The sequence below is a fragment of the Panicum virgatum genome, chromosome 1N (assembly GCF_016808335.1).
Source record: "Panicum virgatum strain AP13 chromosome 1N, P.virgatum_v5, whole genome shotgun sequence".
In the NCBI taxonomy this organism is placed as follows: domain Eukaryota; kingdom Viridiplantae; phylum Streptophyta; class Magnoliopsida; order Poales; family Poaceae; genus Panicum; species Panicum virgatum.
In genome coordinates this window covers 42,866,712-42,889,569 of record NC_053145.1, presented here as the reverse complement: position 1 = coordinate 42,889,569, position 22,858 = coordinate 42,866,712, and the positions used below count along the sequence as shown (strand labels likewise).

At 50.9% G+C, this 22,858-nt stretch overlaps 1 protein-coding gene across 1 annotated transcript; it reads right to left on the bottom strand.

The window, feature by feature from the left end:
- Window positions 1-20,085: 20,085 nt before the first annotated feature.
- On the bottom strand, window positions 20,086-21,375 carry LOC120653541 (skin secretory protein xP2-like). Its single transcript, XM_039931264.1, has 3 exons — window positions 21,146-21,375; window positions 20,524-20,809; window positions 20,086-20,283 (listed from the first exon to the last, which is right to left on the bottom strand). Exons 1-3 carry the CDS (start codon window positions 21,373-21,375, stop codon window positions 20,086-20,088), a joined length of 714 nt encoding a protein of 237 aa, XP_039787198.1.
- Between the last annotated feature and the right edge of the window lie 1,483 nt (window positions 21,376-22,858).

Genomic DNA, 22,858 nt, shown 5'->3' with positions numbered 1-22,858 from the left:
TACTATGTGTTCACATGGGACTGTACTGTGTGGAGAATCTGCATTATTACATCCGTGAATGCTGCCACTGTAGCTTCACGGGTTGTCCTCCAGTAGGGTCCCTTGTGCTATAAAAGGTAGGTGAAAGGCCACTAGCAGAAGCACCAATATTCAGAAGCTATGGCTTACATTTGGAGTTCTTGCTCTCACCCTCCTGAAGTTTGTGTAGTCCTTTCAAACAAAAGATGCTAGAAGAGAACTTGCGAGAAGTCCCTGCTACCTCATCCTGCAACCCTGCTTCTCTTGACGGATCCATGCTGGACATCATGTCCTTACATATTCCAATGAGGCAGGTTCTCTGTGGACTGGTTGAGTCTTGTTGTGTCACATCCTTGGGGTTGCCTGTTTCTGTGTGCCCAAGAACTGACATCTCTAGTAAGGAAACTTAATCTTGTCACAATGTATTCAGGGAGAAGGAGAAATTTCTCCGCAAGATGCTACAAGAGATCTTACGAGGTAATTACTATAATATGCCTCCAAACTCTTGAAACTTTTCTTCCAGAATACGAGTATCATTATTCCCTTGAAGGGAATAACAAGTTTGTACTTTGTCATGGTCTTGGGGCGATCTAGCTGCAGCAGGCCTCGACTAGAAGCTCCAAGAGATCCAGGCGGTGTGCATGCAGGTCCGAGTCATTGTAAAGCTAGTTAGGAAGAAGTACTCGAGTTGTAATATCGAGTAGTTGTACTATGTCGAGTACTTTTCCTTTATCGTGGAATCAATGTTAGCCTAAACGTTAAACGGTGAACGGTCGGTCACCCACCATGTAGCAAATAGTCGGAATACACGGCCGTTTAAACGGCCTTATAAACGGTCGAAACGGGTTTATACGGCTTTACACGGCTAATCGGCCTACACAGCTACCCATCGAGTAGCGTTTACATGCCGTGTAAATGGTGTAAACGGCCGTGTAAGCGAACAGTGCGTGGAATGTAATCCCATTTGGGCAAAGATGAGTCAAGTAGTTATCCAGGGATGTGAGTGTTTTCTTTTTCCCAGAATGTAATCTTAGAGAAAAGGGAAATGTCTAAGAAAATCCCTGTTTTTCCGCGATTGGCAATTGACTGTGGGCCTTTTGAGTGTTTTACCATGTTACCACCGCCATTATAAAATGAAATGGTAACTAGGTTTTTGCCCCACCGGCCTCCATTCTCTGTTACTGTTTAGATCTGTTCTTGCCCTCAAGCTTCTAGATCTAAACTTTCTTGCTCTTCCTTACTTCCCATCCCCACTTAGGGTTTAGTCGGTGTATGCGTGTGAAGCGCACTGTTAATTTCCGAATGGCTCCGAAGAAGTCGAGCAAGGGAAAGGGTGCGGCTGCGGAGCCAACCCGTGAAGAAGGATGGATTGCAAGTAAGTGCTCTGAATCTGACCTAGAAACCTTAGTTTCTGCTGGTCTTTTGCCGGAGAAATCCATCATCCAATGGCATCCTGCCTTGGGTGAGGATCATCTGTATGAGAATACGAGCGAAATTGTTGCTTTTGCTCCTTATTTGGAACGGGGATTGGGGCTCCCTTGTTCATTTTTCTTTTCTGGGCTCCTGTGCTACTATAGGATCCAGCTCCACCATTTGACCCCAAATTCCTTTATTCATATTTCTGTCTTCGTGCATTTGTGCGAAGCTTTTCTGGGCATCGAGCCCCATTTTGAACTCTTTTGATTCCTTTTCCACCTAAAACCGCAGCCAAATTCCTATGTTTTAGATGTAGTAGGAGGTGCGGGTCTTCAACTAAGACAGGGGAAGGACAATGTTTGTATCCCCTATAGGCTTAGTAGCAATGTAATCGACTAGAAACCCAAGTTGTTCTATGTAGAGAACCAATAGGAAAGCATTCCAGCAATTACTCCAGGCCCTCCAATTCAATGGCCAGAGTGGAATAAGAAACCAGTCGACGATTGCCACATCTCTGAGCTACTCGCACGAATTGCCGATCTTAGGCAAAAGAATGTGACTGGAGAGGCAGTCATGTTCGACTAGATGAAAAGAAGGATTCAGCCGCTACAAGCTCGGGAGACATTTGCTTTTAAGTATTAGGGAACAACTAACTCATTAAGGTACTCAGAGGAAGAGATCTCAGATGAGGAAGTGTTTAGTCGGGTCCAATTACTAAGGGATGTAAAGAAAGTTCCCATTGTTCCTGATATTTTTTCTGCTGCAAGTCCTCCAAAGCAGGTACTGATAAGAGTAGTCGATTTGTAGTTATCGAATACTTTATCTTAGTATAATTTTGATAGAATTTGCTTTCTGTAGGAGGACGTGGAGCGTTTTAAAAGTAGTCCTCCGCTGCCAGGCACTTATTCGTCCTTTTTTATTTCTCCATGCGCTTCTATACTGTCAACCAAGTTCCAGCATGTTCATATGAAATCTTATAAAAAGAGTACTGATTTCTAACCTTGATTGTGCAGATGAGGAGGCGGCTGGAGAGAGGAGTGATGGGGAGCGCAGCCCTACTCCTAGTGCAAATACCGAGGCCGGACATCCAAAGGGTGTGCGGTCTGTGGCGAGGAAGCGTAGTAGCTCTTCTCAAGCCACTCACGACAAGTAACTAGTCCATTTCAATCGAGTATTTCTGTCTTCAATTTGCTGGTTTTGACTTGAATTTTTGCTTTTACAAGTCTGGTGGCTAAAATGCCACGGACTTCAGCATCTGGGGATGATGTTGTGGTGGGACGAACCGTCCCTTCCACCACAGCGGACCCGTCGAAAGGGACTGGGACTACTCTACCGGCGAGTAGTTCCAATGTAGATAATGCCAGGGATACGGTTAAACGGGCTGTCATTGTGAGGCCTACCCGAAAGTTTGGTATCAAGAAATTTGCCTTGACGAGGGCATCTACGTGAGTTCTCTTGAACTTGTCTTGTAGATTTGGTTGAGTATTAGGTATATTTCAACTGCTTTGTCTTGTCAGTGATGTAGTCCTGGAGGCCAGGAGGGACACTAAAGATGACTCAGCCCCTAAGTCGGCAGTGGAGAAGCCCCCGAGCACTCCAGAGATGAGTACTCGCGAAGCAGAGGACATGGCAGATGCCATGCTTCAGAATTCTCCGCTACTGGATGCTGAGAGGAGTGATGAAAGGCCCCTGGAATACGATGAAAGCGACAAGCTTCCAGAAGAGGAAGGTGGCGAGAAGCTTCCTGAGGGAGGTGACGAGAAGCTACCTGAGGACGCCCCTACAGGTAAACTTACAATGCCTTGTACTGATAAAGTACTTTTCTCTGCTATTGGTTTGGTTTAGTAACCGGTTTTGCCTTTAAATTCCCAAAATCCAGGGAATACTGTAGAGAGGCTTGAAGATGTGCCAGAAAAGGCAGTCTCTGTGGTGCAGGCGACTACTTCCCAGGTCTCATCGGGAAGTGTCATGCCACAAGAGAAGGTGAAGCTTGCTTACAACCTATTGGGTGTAAGTAGTCGAATATTTCGAGTACTTGTTTATAGACCGAGTAGTATGTACTGATCCTTTTGTTCTTTACTTTTTGGCAGGAGGTATTGGGGCAGGAGGGTAGCTAGGCCCAGGATGATTCAGAGCTAAATGCTCTGAGAGAGCGAGTGAAAACGCTCTCGTCCAAAAAGGCTGCTCTTCACGACAAGATAAAAAAGCTCTCCAAGGCCAAGAAAGGTTAGTCTTTAGCATATATAATGCAATCGACTAGATTATTCTACCTGGTATTTATAAGTTTTTCTTTTAATTGAGTACACATCTTGCTCAAAATCATTAAAGATTGAGGAAAACTTGGTACTAGATCTAAAGATTCTTATGTACCGAAACGCAGATGAAATCGTGAAACTTAAGAAGATCAAGGAGGATTCTAACCAGGAGATGGCGACAATGCTTAAACAGCTCAAAACCTTGTCAGAGTCCCGGGATTTGATGCAGCGAGAACATGAAGAACTCAAAGATGCTGCTCAAGATGTGGCAGGACTTATGGAGCTTCCAGAGGGGAATGAGGACGAACTGCTCACCTTGGCGGGGAAGCTTTGGAAAGTGCCCGAGAGCTTTGAAAAGTTCATCTCCACAACCCCTCGACAGTACGAGGGACATGTACTCGAGTTGGTGAAGTCCTACTGGCCACTTACTCCACTTGATGCACATGGGAAGGGCGCAAAGGCTGACTGTACTGATGAAAAATTCAATCAGTACCTATAAGAAACCTCCCCGGTAGCAGATCAGATAGTGGAGTCCCTGAACAAGCCTGAATCCCCTTAAGTTTGTGTAATATCAAGTACTTGTTTTATAGTAGGATTAGGCAATCCTTTGATATGTCGAGTAATTGTACTCGAAAAGCCTGAGTTTTGGCGGCATCGTGCCTACTCGATTTTGGTCGTGCATACAAAGAGTTGTATCCATAAGTGCCTTAAGAAGCAAGGTATTCTCGAATAGGGTCGAGGTATATGGTTCTAATCAGAACTCTAGTGCTGACCGGTTAGGATTGAATCCCACAGGATTAACCAAGTGGGAAAAGCACTAAAGGGGTATTTTAAGCCGTAGCTTATTCCAGATTTCTTTTTGAAAAGAAATATTTTGTTAGAGCAATGCTCTTATGGACTTGATTGTCCAACTAGGAAAACTCTTATCGAGTACTTGGAGAATTAGGAGCTTTGAATGTTCTTTGATAGATAGGTGAACAGGAGATTCTCGACAACTACTCAGAGTACTAAGGGAAAACAGAACTATTTTGGTATCTCGAGCAAACGAGTAGCACTCGTCAAGTTCTCGAGGCAAAAAGCTCCGTAGTTGAAACTCCCTTAGTGGTCTAAGCAAGCAGGAGACTCGTGTCAACCTATTTTAGAGTATCTAGAACTTATTTTATGCTCCTTGGGGAATTTTTGAAGTTGACCAGTTAGGATAGACCTTGCTTGGTCATCCAAGTAGCATACAACTTTTTATGAATATATCCCCAAACTACTCGATCCAGCGAGTAGCATGTCCTATACTAGGACTGGATTGAATTCTAAAATAGAACTGTTAGGATGAACTCCATCGAGTTAACCAAGACAAAAATATTTTAGAAATATCCCAAACTTACTCGAGCAAGGCGAGTAAGGTGTCCTACCCAAGGACTAGAGTAATTCAAACGATAAGTCTATTAGGGTGAACCTTGTCAGGTTACCCAAGACGAAAAAATGTCGAAAGAATATCCAAGACCTACTCGAGCAAGCGAGTAGGGTGTCATTAACCAAGGACTGGAGTAATCCTTAAGATAAATCTGTTAGGATGAACCCCGTCGGGTTATCCAAGACGAAAATATCGAAAGGATATCCAAAACATACTCGAGCTAGCGAGTAGGGTGTCCTAACCAAGGACTGGAGTAACTCTTAGGACAAGTCTGTTAGGTATGAACCCCGTCGGGTTATCCAAGACGAAAATGTCAAAAAATTATCCAAGACCTACTCGAGCCAGCAAGTAGGGTGTACTAACCAAGGACTGGAGTAACTCTTAGGACAAGTCTGTTAGGTATGAACCCCGTCAGGTTATCCAAGACGAAAATGTCGAAAGAGTATCCAAGACCTACTCGAACCAGCGAGTAGGGTGTCCTTAACCAAGGACTGGAGTAATCCTTAAGACAAGTCTGGTAGGTATGAACCCCGTCGGGTTATCCAAGACGAAAATGCCGAAAGGATATCCAAAACCTACTCGAGCTAGCGAGTAGGTTGTCCTAAGGACTGGAGTGACTCTTAAGACAAGTGTGTTAGATATGAATCCCGTCGGGTTATCCAAGATGAAAATGTCGAAAGAATACTCAGGGTAAACTATACAAACTACTTGATTGCTGCTCTAGTGCTGAGCATAGCTTTCCAAGTGGTGTTTATGATGGGGAATTGGCCAGATGAGCGAGAGCCAAGTAGTCGATTTATGAAGGAATCAACTTTTACTAAAGATTTGTCGAGATTACAGGAATTGTAAAATGATAGACTCTGACTATTAAAACCTACCCCTTGCTCGTAGACGCGAGCAATGGTTTATATAACTTGAAATAAAATTATTCAAGGGATAAACTAGTCGATACAGCAGTCGACTAGATTATTGGTAAGGTCTCCTTTAGGAGTGGTGCCCCAAGTGTCTTGCGGAGTGAGTTGCACTCGAAGATCGTATGAGAGCTCTTTGGGTGCACAAAGCACTTGTGTAGGAATGTTTTGTTGACCCTGTCTCCGCCAAGAGATGTTTCTCCATGATGTGGGTGCGTGGTTTGCCCTGGGGACGAGTACTTGCCGGCTTGTGTTTCTTGAAAGATGCGGAAGCATTTGCTGGGATGCGGTAGTTGGAAGAAGGGTAGTACCCCTCTATTTCCTCATGCTCCATTCTCCTTGAGATGATGACATTGCGTGTGTCGCGACCAACGTTGATCACGTTATAGAGGTCGCAGTTGGAGTAGTCGTAGTTGTCACCTTGCTATTCCTACTAGCTATTGGCGAGGCGCCGGCGCCTGAACGCCCTCTTTTGGTTAAGCAGGCGACGACGCTTGTAAAGATCTCCTGCTGGGTGCTGTTCTTCCAATTGCATAGTAACTATTACTGCTGGATGAGGTGCAGGCGCATCTTGCTAGGTAGTAGCTTGGGCTTCTGTGATCGTGGGGGGAGTAGTTTCCATGTTATCGGAAAGATACTCATCAAAATCATCAGAATTATAGTCGTCGAGGTTGAGATGCTTCGTGGGGTCATCCTCAGGTTCATGGACTTCAGAGATGCGAACCATGAGGATTTCACAGCAAAGATCTTGGATTTCTTGGTCTTGTTTGCTTGAGGGTGGATCTAGTGGAGTGCTCTACTGGAAGGGTAGAACTGTTGGCTGAGAGCTGGAGGCATTAGGATCTTGTGTCTCATTCAGGCGCATTGTCCGTCCTTGAGGCGTTGCATATATGACCAAGTTTGGGAGGGAGTCTAGATTAGACTTAGAGTTCTTACTCGAGTTGAACTTGACTTGTTTGCTGTACTGGATTAGATCGTCCAGTTCGTCCTCCGAGTTGGAAGAGGACTCGGAGTCGGAGTCGGCTAGTCCACTGATTTTGGAATATGTGTGCTCTGGGTGAGCAAGAAGAGGGATGCCCATCTCTACACGAAGGGCGTTCTCGTTCATCCAATGTACCCATAATTGAGTGGGAGTCAGTCCTTCAGGCTCCTTGATCCAGGGTTTGTCAAAGTCGACTTGCTGGATTGTTTTGGGGCTTTGGATTTTCCCTTTTTAAGCTTGGCCAGTTCCCAGAGAGTGTCAGTATTCTGGAGCGGTTTGGCCATAGCGTCCATGAACAGTTCAACGCTGTCAAACCAGTCTTCGATATCATCGAATGGTTCAAAGTTGTCGAGGTTGTTCATGAATTGATCAAAATTTTGATCGAACAAGGATTCGGCTGGTTCAGGAATCCGACTGTGAGCAGGTTTCGCTGAAGGGTTCTGAGGTTTCCTGGAGAAAGAAGGTCCCATCCGAATAAGCCGGGGGTTTGTCTTTCCAGATCCCCCACAGATTCCTCCTCCCGATTTCTGCTTCTTGTTTTGCAGAGGACCTTCGGCCACCATAATGCAGTTGGCGAGTTTGGAATCTACACGATCGATCCCAGAGAATAAATCATCCGACCGTTCCTGCGGTGGGTTCGGTACTTCTGGGTTCTGCTGTGATTTAGATGAGCCAAGGGCGGATTCTGCTAGTTTGATGCATCCCTCTATTGATCGCGAAACTCGATCTACTCCATCGAGTAGTTCTGAATTGTTGATCTTAGGGCGTTTGATTGACTTGAGATAAGTCACATAGTTTCCAAGGATTTCAGAAAAGTGAGGTTTTTCGGAGTTAGAGTTTGTGTCGAACTCGACTAACCTGATAATTCGAGTTGGAGTTGGCACACTTTCTGTAACATCCGAACTGAGCTCGAGTAGAGCTCTTTTCCCGTCGAGATCAGCGGTCTCGCATACGTCGGCGGGTTGGATGATGGTTTTCGGTTTAGGCAAGTTAGGCGTGACAAGGTGGCTGGAGAAGCCCTCCGATCTGTCAGCCGTACCGGCCCAGGAACCGAAACAAGGGTTGTGCCCTCAGGCACGTTGTTGGCGTCGCTTGATCCGACCATCGAATTCGCCGATGAACTCGCCGAGTCCCCTACTTGGCGCGCCAGCTGTCGGTGTTTACCGCCAAGCCTGTCTAGGGATACCCTTAGCAGTAAGGTTTGTAGGTAGGGATCGACTGCTCTGGAACTCGATGGTACAAGGAAAACAAAGATTTAGACAGGTTCGGGCCTCGAGTTGTGTAATACCCTACGTCCTGTGTGGTTGTTTGTATTGCCTTAGGTGTTGATATGTTTTGAGGGGGTCCCTGCCCGCCCTTATATATCTAGGGGGACAGGGTTACATGGAAAGTCCTAGCCGAGTACAGTTGGAGTCCAACTACAACACAATCGGGTAGTTTCCTTTGTACTGCAGCTAGTTCTATGCCTATTCGGGTAGTTACAAAAGAGGTAAGGTACATCCATAAGCTATCCCTTACTCTAGAACATTCTATGCCTATAAGCAGTCCCGCTGCCCCTGGTCTGACAGGTGGATTCAAAGAATAAACCACTCCTCTATCAAGAAACCTCTTGATCTTGAGCCGGCTTGAATCAATGGACCGCTCCAAACCTCGATTCAACTAGAGTTGCTCTTCACCACTCCGGTGAGATGAGCACAAGACTTCTCACAACCAATTTCGGGGCATTTCAACAAAGAGAGCTCCACGAAATCAACTCCTGCAAGACGTCTAGGGAGCGGCAACTCCCAAGAGTAACAAGTCGATGACGCTTGCTTGAAGTTTTCCTAGTGCCACAAAGCTCAAACTCTTGATGCAATGCACTATGAAGCTCACACACTCATAATAATGCAATCTCTAAGCAAAGAGTGTGTGTGAGAGAGAGGAAGACCAGCTCAGATATGTCAAAAATGCTTTCAAAGTGGCCAAGAGAGACCTCAAATGTCCGGCCAATGGGTATATATAGAGTTCCCCTCAAAAACTAGCTGTTACACTCTTTTCTGCATAATCGCGGACCGTCCGCAGTTCAAAACCGGACCGTCCGCCGTTCAGAACCAGTGAGTCAGCATGTAATGATTGCATGTCAGAAGTGACTATTGGAGTCTTGGCGGACTATCCGTGCCCTAGGGGTGAACCGTCCGCAGTTCATAAATCCTGACCACCAGAGACGAAATCGTCTCTGGACGTTTTCTATCAATGATCGGCAGACCGTCCGTGCCCCAGGGGCGGACCATCTATCATTCAATCTTTGAGCCCCACCAGAGAAACAAACCTCTCTGGATGAAATCTTCAAGTGACCGACGGACCGTCCGCACCCCATGGGCGGACCGTACGCCGTTTAAAGTCTCGGCGCACACAGAGGTCAGAACGTCTCTGTAAAGATTTTGATAATGAGTGGTGGACCATCCGCCCAATAGGGCTGGACCGTAAGCCCTACTCCTTTTTCGCCCACCAGAGAAACAACTGTCTCTGGACAAGTTCGTAAGAGACCTGCGGACCGTCCGCCCATCTGGGCCGGACCATCCGCAGTTAGGCAGTCAGCTCCCAATTTTTAAAACAAGTCTCCAACAAGTAGTTTTGAGCAAAAATGTCAGTAGAGACCCGTCAAGCAAAGGTGCAGGGACCCCTCTTGATAGTATGGCAAACTATCCTATTAATCCGGTCAATTTCATCCACTAATCGCCTTTTTGACCTGTAAAAATAGAAAATCCCTATGTTATACCTTTGCCTTGAGCTCATGCTATGCATATCATCTCCAACACGTTCCACGATCATGACAAACCTTCATTCATCCATGGACTAACCTATGCTCATCATCTCAATTGAAATCGTTAGTCCATAAACGATGTTATTAATTACCAAAACACGAAATAGGGGCTTAGATGCTTTCAATGCCTACCGACGAATGTCATTCGGGTTGTGCAATGCACCCTCTTCATTCCAAAGGTGCATGATGTACATTTTTTCAGACATCATCGAAGAAATCAATAAAGTCTTCATGGACGACTTCTCGGTTTATGGGAAGACCTTTGATCAATGTTTAGGGAATCTGGATAGTCTTGCAACGATGCCAAGAAAAGGACCTGGTACTCAACTGGGAGAAGTGCTACTTTATGGTTCGGGAAGGCATTAGCTTAGGACAATTAGTGTCCGAAAGAGGAATAGAAGTGGACAAGGCAAAAATCGAAATCATTGAGCGGCTTCCGCCTCCCACCAATGTGAAGGGAATCCGAAGCTTCCTTGGACACGTAGGGTTCTATCGGTGATTAATTGCCAACTTCTCCCAAATCGCCAGACCCCTAACGAACCTACTTGCCAAGGAGATTCCTTTCCATTTTGACGATGAGTAGCATAAAGCCTTTGAGCCCTCTAGAAGGCACTCATCTCAGCTCTAATCATACAACTCCCAGATTGGAAGCTCCCATTCGAGATCATGTGTGATGCTGGTGATTATGTTGTGGGCGCCGTATTTGGGCAAACTAAATATAAGAAGCATCACATGGTCACGTACACCAGCAAGACACTTACAGGAGCTCAGCACAACTATGCTACTGTGCAAAAGGAACTCCTAGCAGTTGTCTTTGCTATTGACAAGTTTAGGTCCTATTTAGTGGGAGCAAAGGTCGTAGTTTATACAGATCATGCTGTACTAAAGTATCTTCTCACGAAGAAGGATGCTAAATAAAGGCTTATCAGATGGATTCTCTTACTTTAAGAATTCGACTTGAAAATTAAAGATAAGAAAGGAGTAGAGAATTCAGTGGCGGATCACTTATCGCGCATGAGCACCATTGAAACAAAGGAACTGCCGATAAATGATTTCCTTCGGGATGACATGCTCCTCAAGGTGGAAACTTCGCACCCTTGGTATGCGAACATCGTGAATTTTATGGTTTCCGGTTATGTACCCCAGGGGAGGGCAGAAAGAAGTTGGCCTATGAGAGCAAATGCCACCTATGGGATGCACCATATCTATACCGAGTATGTGCAGATGGATTACTATGGAGATGTGTACCCAGGCAGAAGGACAAAAAAAAAATTGAAAAATGCCATGCAACACCATATGGAGGACATTATGGTGTCTTTCGCACCCAAGCGAAAATCTGGCAGAGTGGATTCTTTTGGCTATCAATATATGAAGATACTAAGGACTTCATACGGAGATGCCCAAACTGCTAGAGACATGGAGGCATTACAGCTCGTAATGCGATGCCCCTAACATAAAATCTTCAAGTTGAACTTTTTGATGTATGGGGTATCAACTATATGGGACCTTTTCCTAAGTCCCATAATTGCGAGTATATCTTGGTCGCCGTGGATTACGTGTCCAAATGGGTAGAAGCCTTGCCGTGCAGGGCTGCTGATGCTAAGCACGCCCATAAAATGTTCTATGATATTATCTTTCCAAGGTTTAGCACACCGAGGATGGTAATAAGTGACGGAGGGTCGCATTTCATTGATACTGCCTTCCGGAGCTTTCTCAAGGAACTCAACCAAGCAGCCCATAAAATGTTCTATGATATTATCTTTCCAAGGTTTAGCACACCGAGGATGGTAATAAGTGACGGAGGGTCGCATTTCATTGATACTGCCTTCCGGAGCTTTCTCAAGGAACTCGACCGAGCATAACATCGCAACCGCCTGCCATCCTCAGACTAGCGGTCAAGCAGAAACGTCCAATAAGCAAATCAAGAACATTCTGCAAAAGACCGTTGATGAGATGAGAAAGGCATGGAGGTACAAGTTGCCAGACGCTTTATGGGCTTACCAAACGGCATATAAGACTCCCATCGGTATGTCACCCTACCACATCGTTTATGGGAAAACATGACACCTACTCGTAGAGCTGGAACACCATGCACACTGGGCTATCCGAAGATGGATCATGGATTTAAAACAAGCCGGAGAGCACAGAATGAGGCAAATCTCAGAATGCCGCACCACCTTGAGGACACGCCGATGCCGAGCAGGCAGCATGCAGAAGCACGGTGGGTTCAGGCAGTGTACGGTGGCGGAGCAGGCAGCGGCAGCGTACAGAGGCAGAGCGGGGAGCGGTGGCGTGCGGAGGTGTAGCCACCAGCAGGATGGAAGGAGGCGGTATGAAACGAGCAGTTAAAAAGAAGGGCTTAAATGTACTGATACCCCTATCGGCTCCCTGATGGGACCTGTCGGCTTTTCAGTAGCTGACAGGTCCCCTGTCGGGCCAACTGGGCGCGTTGGCGGGCTGTCCACAGCCCGCTACCAACTTGGAAGGGCTAGCCGGCCCGTCAAAAGCTAATAAGGTTCTATCGGTTCTTCCATAGCCGATAGGAGCCCTGTCGGTTTTTCAGTGGCCGATGGGCATTATATTTGCAATTCTTTTTTCCAGTACTTATTTATGCGATTATCTATTAGAATAATATTATCTAAAAAAATTGAGGTATTACCCCTTATTTTAGGGTCTATTTTGCATTTCAAATCGGAGCTCCAAATTTCTGGAGACGGCCCTGCCACTTGTCCCACGTGATCTTGGGTCGTGCTGGGATGTTCAAGGAGGCAGAGCATTTCATTAACAGTGTTATTCCTTCTGAATCTGGTGCGTCGGCCAGTAGTTTGCTTTGCGCTGCCAAACAGAATGGAAATGATAAGACCGTGGAGCTAACGGTTCACATTCATTTGGAAGGATGAAAATGTTCAACATCTACAAATGTCACACGACGTGAATACTGTAATTGCAGATTTGGAGTAGCACCACTGTAAATGTAATAGGGTTTCGTACATGATTTACCGGAGTTAAATTCTTTTATCAATGAACTTGTTATATGATCCAAATGGACCATTGGCGTGCGTCATTGATGTTGAGCACTGAAATTTTAGTTTTTTCTTTTACCTATGTAAAACTAGCTCTGACTAAACTGATCCTCTTGATAAGTTACTACACATACGATATCTGTTATCATGGCTTTGAGTCTCGACTAGGTATACAGTTACCACGATCAAATAAAAGAAACTCACTCAGCACACCGTGGAAGCCGTTGAATCTCTGACGACGGCGACGAGGAGGTCGCCAAACATCGAGAATCTCGCCGTGCCCCCGCCCGTATAGCCGTATCCCAAGGGAAAAAATGGACCCCGGGTGCAGGGGCACTCGCATGCGCCCCCACGCCCGATGCCCGCCTTTTCCAAGCCGACGCCCGCGTGCTCCCAGGCAAGGCGCCCGCTCGGCTTTCGCCTGCGCTGGTGAGCTCGGCTCGCCTCCTTTTCCTAGTGTCGGCTCACTCCATTTGGATTCGATTTAACAGATTTTTTAGGAGCACAACATGGGGTTCAGAAACAGAGAAGGAACATCTTGCATTAGGTGGATTACCGGCTGGCAAAAGCTTTCCATCCCAACCGCACACGACCGTCAGTCGGAGGTGCTGCATAGGCACCTGCCCCCGTGCCGGCCGCGGTCGGTGACAAGACAGGCCCTGAAGCAACGCATGCGTTCGTCCGCCTGCGGGCCTGTAGGTCATCTTGTTAGATTTAGGATATCACTTAAATTTAGAATCAGTTAGTCTAATTACATAAACACCTATAAACTGCAAATAAATGAACTTAAACTTACTTTTGAATCGGTAGATTTTCTTAGGGACGTTGATGACCATGTGCCTGCTTGATGCAGGCGAGGCATGGTGTAGTGGTACATGGAGAGGCGATCTTCAGTACCACTCACGAGCTAATCAGATCAGGAAAGATTAGGTCAGAGGCTCTACTTTCTCACATCCAAAGAAGCGGGGGGGGGGGGGGGGGGGGGGGGCTGCCCTTTCTTATACCTCGTGGTGGCCAGGACCACTCAGCTGTTTGATGGGCCCACTGATCATGGGCCAGACTTAGTCCAACATGGCCCTATTCTCATAGGCATTTAGTGCTTTTAGGATTAGATCCTCTTTGACTAAATCTAGATCAATTCCAATTTCCAACACATCTTGCTCCAAACCTGCAGATCCCGTAGCGCTGCGCGGCGGATGCGGGAGATGCCAGTCGGCTGGAATCCGCCGCGGAGTCGAAGGTGAGGCCGGAGGGCGCCGGGGACGGGACTGCAACATGGAGGCAGGGGCACTGGCGGGAGATGCGTGGTCGGCCGGCCGGAGTCCACTACTGTAGCTAAAATGGCCTCTCGTGCCATATTTCAATATAATGTTTTAGCAATTGATGACACACAACACTTAGAATAATATATGTGTTAAGATGATCATTATCAGGCTTATAGGTCCAAGGGATGAAAAGATACAAAACCCCGAAGAAATCAGGTCGAAACACCGGTTAAACCAGCGTGAGGCAAATTACACTCACCGGTGCAATGGGCTCAGAGAAGACTCAGTTAGCAGAGTGCACCGGATGAACCGACGATGAAAATATTGAATACGTCGGTGCAATAGCAGAAGAAGATCAAGGAAAATGCATACATCGGTTGAACCGATAATGCACCGGTCAATTACGTCGGTGTAGTTGTCCAGAGAGTTAGTTTTTCAGTTGATCAGAGGATAACTACATTCACCGGTTGAACCGACGCTACATCGGTTAATTGCCCGTACATGTAACGGCTAGTATTTCAGTCGGGCAGATTACATTCAACGGTTGAACCGACGATGGCTATTGGGGGAGCGTCGGATTAACCGATGTTAGGTACTTTTCAGGCAGCTTTTCTCCAACGGCTATATTTGCTTGTGCTGCCTATATATACCCCCATGGCCGGTTGTCACACATGGTTGGATGCCTCAAGAGCTGAAGAAAGTGCTGCCCAAGCAAAGATCCATCACCAACCATCCTAGAAGTGCTTAGTGCTATATCTAGCTTGTGAGAAGCTTTGAGAGAGTGCTTTGTGCACTTGTATAGGCTTAGTTCTTGAGAGAGCTAGCTTAAGAGAAGTATTGCCGAGGCAAGCAAAGCATTCCCGTCGACGACCTTCCGACTTGGTGTGGAGCGGTGCCGACACTTTGTACGGGGGAAGAGGAGACCCCCTCCTTGGTGGAGAATCTCCGTAGTGGATTTCGGCCGGGTGACCGAGAGAGACGGTGGCGGTGCACGAGACTCGGTGTCTTGTGGGCACTTGCCTTTGCTTGCCGGTGCGCCTTGGTGGCCTAGTGCAAGACAGTGATCGGAAGAGCCTCGGTGTCCCGTGGACGTAGGCGTTTGAGCCGAACCACGTTACATGATCATGTCTACTCGGGAGTTTGCATCCCTCTTGCCCTTATCTCTTTACTTACCGTATTACATTTCCACATTTACTCTATCTTGCGTGCCTTCACTTTCCTAGTTAGTTTGATTATGATTGGCTATAGGTTGCAAGTCTTTTGGGGTAAGTAGAGAGTAGTATAGATAAACCTTAGTCATAATTAGCATGTGTAGCACATGTTAGATTTATCTTATGCAAGTAGTTTGAGGCCTAGTTTGGAAAGCGAATTAGCGACCCTATTCACCCTATTTACTCTAGGGTCGGACACCCTGATGATCCTTACATTTGGTATCAGAGCTTGGTCTCACACCTCTTACGAGGATTAGCCAATTCCATTGGTAAATTTGTGAGAAAGCTCGTAGGAGACCCGTCGACTTCACCGTCGAGTGAGTATCATGTCCGGGGAAGGGATGAGTACCGATAGGGCTCCATTTTTCGATGGCACGGGTTTTCTTCGATGGAAAGTGTTTATGCAAGCAAGCACATCTCCAAGCCCGTGAGCTTGATGTTTGGCGTGTCACCGAATTAGGCAAGAAAAATGAGACTAAGGCCGAGAGACAATATGATGCCATTGCTAAATCAATTCTATTGTCCTCGTTATGTGATAGTGTTTTTAATCGTGTTTTTGCTAATGAAAATTCTCATAAACTATGGAAGCAAATTATCGAGAATTATGAGGGCACAAAGGATGTTGCTAATAAAAAATATCATATTCTCGGCGAGGAGCTTAGTAGCTATCGGGTACCATGATTAGGGATACCCTAATCGGGGTACTAAGACCACCCTAAAAACGCAAACACATATTAGGCAACTGAGCCAAACGAAGACCCACGGCCTCATTCCCAATTTGGAAGAAAGAAAGGGACTCAAAGAAGCCCAGCATGCGGCCCATCCGCACCCCCTCGGACCCGCGGGGTGATCTCCGCCTCGCTCGAGGGCTTCCATCGAGACACTCGACTGCGCCCCGCATCTCCGCCTCGCTCGAGGGTAGCGAACCTACCCTCGAGCAGGGCGAATCATCTCCGCCTCGCTCGAGGCCACCTGTCGACGTAAAGGACAAACGGCCCTTCCGCTCACCCGCCCGTCGTACGGAGGCATTAAATGCCAACCACTCCTCCACAGTGCCCAGGACAGACGGCGTCAGGCCGCCGCTCCCCACACTGGCTGTGGTTGGAGTCCCGTCCGCCAACTCCAGTCACTGCTCCGCCATCCCGGACACTGTGGCAGCACTATGGAACCTGTGACGCGGGACGAGACGTGCTCGGCACAGCTCCCGTTACTATTCTGCCAACTCCGGCTGTCCGGACTCCACCTCACTACACATATGGCCCCGGACCCGCCCCCTGCTCAGGAAGGGGTCTGGTGTCGCCACGTGCCCCTCGAGGAGGGACGCTCAGCACTAGCAGCCGAAGGCCTGGACCTCCCCCCTCGAGAGGTCCGGGATCTCCACGTGACTCTCGGACCTCCTTAGTGCACACGCCAGCACTCCGTCCAGGGGGGTCCGGGACCGCCACGCGCCCCATCACCGCTGGCGCACATACATATGCAAGACCCTGACCTGCAGGGCCCACGGAGCGCCACCACGCCACATCTGGAGGACTGTACACCCTACAGCGATGACCACGCTGACTGCTGGGGCAGGCAGGACGCCGGCGCGATCTCCGCAAGACCAAGGACGATACCCAGGACGACTACCACGCCCGACGCCATGCCCCACAGTGTACATTCCACAGTGCTCGACCACTGCACCCCCGTGGTTCAGGGGAAAACGACGACTTCCACGCTCCCCTGCGCATGTACACCGTCCCTCCTTGTGACTATAAAAGGAGGAGGCGGGCTTCCTTTAAAGGGGACGTTGGCGATCATCATCACGCAATCTGACCACTCGATAGAACACAACACTCAGCACGCGATATTGGCACTCGCCTCAATCGACTTCTCCTCTAGCAGAGACTTGGGAGCTTCCCTCCCTCTCTCGCCTCGCCTGTACCCCCTACTACAGGTACCACCGGTGCAAGATAATACAGTGCCCTCGCACACCCCCTTTGCTGGACGTACGGCCCCGCGGCCGGAACTAGGATAAACCCATGCGTTACTGTGTTGCCTCTTGCATCAACATCTGGGACGAGGAAACATGCAGCATTACTAGTTGGGATCCGGACCGCCGGGTCAGGACACCGACAGTTGGTGCACCAGGTAGGGGCGGCTGCGTGACATTTTCTCTTTTGTTCCCATTTGATCTCCAGGGATGGCGAGCAGATCCAACCCATTCCCCATGGGCGCCTCGGATCCGCCCCCAGCGGGATATGTGATTTGGTTCAGGAGTCTCGACTTTGTCACGACCGGCGACGGCCACGGCACGGACATCCTTCCGTCCGGAGCCAACCCCGACATGCCGATACCACCATCCCGCGCGCGGGAGGCGCCCGCGCCGACACGCGCGGCGAGTGCGCATGGCACGGCGCGAAGCGGCACGCCTTGCCACCCTCATATGGGTCGAGGCAAGCGGGTTGCAGTCCGGCACCGCGACGGAGGACGTCGTCACCTCACCATCACCGACTGCGGGAACGGCTCGCCCTGCCTCCCCCACATGGGTCGAGGTTGGCGGGTCGCATCCCGGCACCGTGGCGGAGGATGTCACTGCTTCACCGCCACCGACTGCAGCGACGGTGCCTTCCGAGGAGGGCGCGACCGCGACGTCGCCCCTTCCCTCCGGGAAGCACAACCCACACTTCATCCGTCAGCACCAACATGAGGGGTACGTCTTCGTGCGCGAACGCGTCACCCGGGACTTCTGCGGAGTTCACGATCGCGAAGCACTCCTGGCGTTCCAGGCTGCGGCAGACTACTGCTTCACCTGCTCCGACGACTCCAGCGAGGAGGGCTACGATCTCGCCCGGAAGTTCTCCATGGTCGAGCTGGCGGAGCGGGGCAACGACGCGGCAAACGGCACGGCGGACTCACCGACAAACCGACCAGTTGAGCCACCGACGAACTCCGCTGCGCCCAGTGCAGCTACTCCGACGAACCACGCCCAAAACTAACGTTTGGAACATTCAGGCTAAGCTACGTCGCTTTTATCCTTGAAATTCCAAAGCCTTTTGTACATCGTTTGTACTCGCATTTTCGATTTCCTGAAATAATAAAGGAGTATGCTTTACTTGTTTATTTTTTGGGAACCTTCCGGACCCTCGGGGGATCGGATGCACACGAACACTGAGGTACGCTTGGCTTTATCCTCGGCAAATCCAATCCTCCCTCGGGGGCTACTACGGGGGGAACCCCCGAACGTCCCCAAAAATCGCCAATGTTTTTTCGAAAAATTTCTGTCTCTAAGCTTCTCGTACACTTGGAAAAAACGAACGCGAGGCGTAAGCAACTACGGTACGGGGCCGGCCGAGTTGGGGGGCCGCCTACGCCTCCGGGATACGGCACCCCCCTCACCACCCCATGCCTACGTCGCTTATGAACGCGAAATTCCTCGCAGAAGTTTATCTAGGTCGCATACGAGAACACGGAAGTAGAGTAAAGAAAACGAATGCTCGAATACACAAGGCCTCGATGGGCCACACTGTCGATTTTAACGATAATGAATTTCTTAATTCATAGATACAATTACAAAGTGCAATTACAATAAGTACTAATTCATTACATGGGCTCTGAGGCCCAGTTTTCCTACAGGATATAATCTCCCCTCTGTGGATCTGCAACAGCATCGAACTAGGCTATCGGGGGGATGTCAGCTTCGAGCTTCCCGGCTAGGGCAGTAGCGAACTCCTCGGCGGCTGCGTCGGCGTCGTCCATGATAGCTGACGCGGCGTCCGCATCGGCGTCGTTGCGAGAGATGTACCCCGACGACACCCTCTGGAGATCCATGATATAGTGTGTCGAGGCCACGGCGAGGGCTCGCAGGACACCGAGGCGGAAGGTGCTCTTGGCATGCTCAGCGATCCGGCCACCTAGCGCTCGCAGGCAGCTGATCACCGAGCTACCAGAGAAGGCGCCCTCCCCCTCGAGCTCCTGGCACACGCTCACGGCGGTTCGGTCCAGGTCAGCGTACTCCGCCTGCGCCGCCATGAGCGCGGTGCTGACCGCCTCCTTCACCACAGTCTCGTCTGCTACTTGCTGCCTCAGCTCTGATCAAGGGAACAAATATAAGTTACAAAAAACTAGAATCCAACAACATTGAAATTTCGAGCACTCACCTGCAATGTTCTTCTGCGCCACCTCTCACTAGATCCAGGCGGCCTCCTCGAGTGAAGACAAGGAGTTCTCCTTCTCCTTGAGGGCGGCCACCGCGTCCCGGAGGGCCACCTCCTTTTCCTCGAGGGCTTTGCCCTTCTCCTCGAGGGTCCCGGTAAGTGTGGCAATGGTTGCCTTCTCGCACAAGAGCTCGGCCTCCTTGCGCTGGAGCTCGGCTTCCCTCTGCTCGAGAGCCGTCCTAGTGAGCTGCAGCTCGGCGGTTTGCGCCTCGGCTTCCTGAGCCTTCTGCTCTGCTGCAGCTCTCTGGACGTCACGCTCACCGGCGGCCCGCGCCAGTTCCCCCTCAAGCGCTTGCTGACGTGCCCCCAGATCCGCCATCTTGGTATTGGCGTCGATGTTCTAGAGCACCAAGCCAGCATTGTGCTGACCAAGCTAGCGCACTTGAGAGTACAGCCGGGTCATCTTGGCGCTCTTCTTGCGCGAGATGTCCCTCAGCCGCTGCAAGAGGAAGGGCGTGGGTAATCTGTACATACGATTCCCGGGAAGGAGCCGCTTATCTAGCTGATCTGGTAATCTGTCATCCGATGGATCTCCAAGGCGTGATCGAGGTGGTTCAGGATCTGAGAGCCTGCCTCAATCTGCGATTGCCAGACGGCCTCCTACTCCCTCTCGTCGTGGAGATACTCCGGGGGGACCCCGGACTGGATGATTGCCCCATGATGGGGCCCCTCGAATGTCCCCTCGTCGAGCACATCCGCGCAGGACGACATGAACTTAGCAACCTTATCGGCGGCGCTTGCTGCAGCAGCAGGGTCGATGTCCCTCGAATCCCCGAACTCCTCACTGCTGTCTGGCAGCTGCACCACCGGGACCACACTTTTTGTCACCGCCTACGCCATCATCGCCGCAACAACACCCTCGTCCTAGGCCTCTGCGGGCACCGAGATGTGGGCTTCCTCCGCCACCGGCGCCCTCGGCGCAGACACCTCTGCGACGCCCTCGACCTCAGCCCTCGGGGGCTCAGGGACGAGGGTCTCCACCTCCGTCTGGCTGGCGGGGCGCTCCTGCGAGTCCCCACCAGCTCCTTCCTCTGCGACCGGCCGGGCGGCGCCGTCTGCGCCGCCCCGGTCAGCATCCGCCACGGCGTCAGCCGGAGCGGCTGCTTCAGCTCCACTCTGGCTGGCTTCGCCCCCATTCCCCGGCGCTCGAGACTGTTGGGCCGCCTGGGCCCCTCGAGCCATGGCCTCCCGTAGCTTCGCAGCCTCCGCCACGATATCCACAACGGGCGAGGGCTGCGGCGCCGAGTGCGGCATGGCGCGCGCCCCGGTCTTGAGGGCTTTTGTCGGCGCGAGCGGGGCTGCATCCTTGGCAACGGCCCCGGAGCTGGAAATCAAAAAAAAAGCTGAGGTTAGCAGTACTGGGGGATCGATTAAGTGAACGCAACGAATAAAACCAAAAACACTCACCCGGACCCGGCGCTCATGCTGCGCTTGCCCGTGCCACTCCTTCGGGCCCGTGGCACGCTGACGCCCCTCGATGACTGATCCGAGGGTGTCGTCCCCGGACTAGCCTGGGACCTCGAGGCCGTCTGCCGGGCGTCCCCGCACTCGCTGCGGACCCATCGCGGGCGTAGGGCCCCCCTCACCCATCACTGGCAGGGGAGACCTCCACTCTATCGCGGGCGTGGATGATCTGCCTTCCACCGCCGGTGTGGGCGACCTTTGCCTCGCCACTGGCGTGGGCGACCTCCGCTCCGTCCCTGCGAGGGGTGGGTCCGCCAACAACCCTGGAGCGGGCCTCGCCTCCCGCAGCGTCGCTGGCGCGTCCTCGTCACCAGTCTCCTGATATACCAGCGGGGAGTCCGCACCTGTTGCCGCCTCGTCCCAACCCGGGAGGTGGGCCTCGGCATCCGAGGCGTCCTCCTCCTCCTCACTCGTGGACTCGGGCATAGCGGGCCACGGCTTCCCCTCCGCGCGTGCGATTTTGCACGCCTTGTCGTGCTTCTCCTTCCTTCTCCTTTTGCTTTCGGCTGCCGCCTCTGCCGCTTCCTTTCGCTTCTTCACCGCCTCTGCGTGAAGGCGGTGGACCTCGCGTTCCTCCGGGATCGGAGGCCTCGAGGGGTGACACGTGCGGCCCACCCCCTGCAAAATGCGGTCGAATCGGAGTCAGGAAGCAGGAAGGGGAAAGGAATAATACAAATCAACAATGGATTGAAATTGAGACTCACCACTGAAATATACCCCGGCTCAGGGCGCATCTTGATCTCCCAGAGATCATTTGCGTCATCGGGGAACTCCGCCACCGCGTTCCTTGCCCTCCGAGCAGCGATGCCTCGGGGGAGCAGCACCATCGACGTCCTCGACCCTGAGGCTGGAACCCCGGGGGTGAGGCCGAAGATCGGCAGGCTCCTCTCCGTGAGAGGGATCACCCTCTGCCAGTGGAAGTTCGCGATGACGGAAGCCGACGTCAACCCCTTCCTCGCCAGGTGCACTAGCGCCTCGGTGAGGACCTCGAGCCTGGCTTGGTATGCTGGGGGCGACACCCCCCAGTCCCACTTGGCTAGTCTCTCCCGAACCACCTTGTTGGTGAAGGCCGGGAGCTTGTTGCCAAAGTACGCAGGTAGAACCACCCACGAATCCACCCGGCGTTGTTCGTGGTCATCTTGTTCGGTATGTAGAGGTTCTTCCGGCTCGGGCGCAAGTGGAGCATCAGGCCTCCAGCGCGGGCGAACCACTTCGGCTGCCCCCGCATGTTCTCGATGAAGAGCTCGCCGCGGAACAAGTGGATCCACAGATCCCAGTGGGCTTTGATCCCCAAGTACCCCTCGCAGACAGCAATGAAGACTGCCGCCTGCGAGATGGAATTTTGGCCGAAGTTGTGCAGCTCTGCTCCGTAGTGCTCGAACAAAGCCCGCATGAACCTACTGACGGGGAACACCGAATCCCCGCTCGTGCGAGCGCACGAGGCTCACAATGTAGCCCTCAGGGGGATTCGGCTCGGTCTATTCCGGCTGCGGGGGGATCCACGCCGGCCGCTCCGAGCTGATGTTCATCGGAAGCAGCCGGTCGGCGACCAGCTGCACCAGAACTGCCTCTGTAGCGGTGGATTTCCCCCACGGCAGCGGGTCCCGGACATCCGACATGGCTTCGAACTACGGGGAGATGTGGGAAGGCAAGCTTTGTGGTGCCTAAGGTACGTTCTCGCTCTCTTTTTTCTTCCTCTCGCTCTTGGCTGTGGGCTCAGGATGAAGGGGAGGCGAAGAAGGCAAGGGAGATGAGGGCAAATGGCCAGGTGAGCCCAAACAGTCCCCCCTCTCTTGCTTTTATTTCACCACGACGTGCGGATACGTCGACACGGCCCGAATCCGCCGCATTCAATGCGGTATATTTTGCCATCGCTGATGGATGGGTCCCACGACTGCGGAGTCTCCCA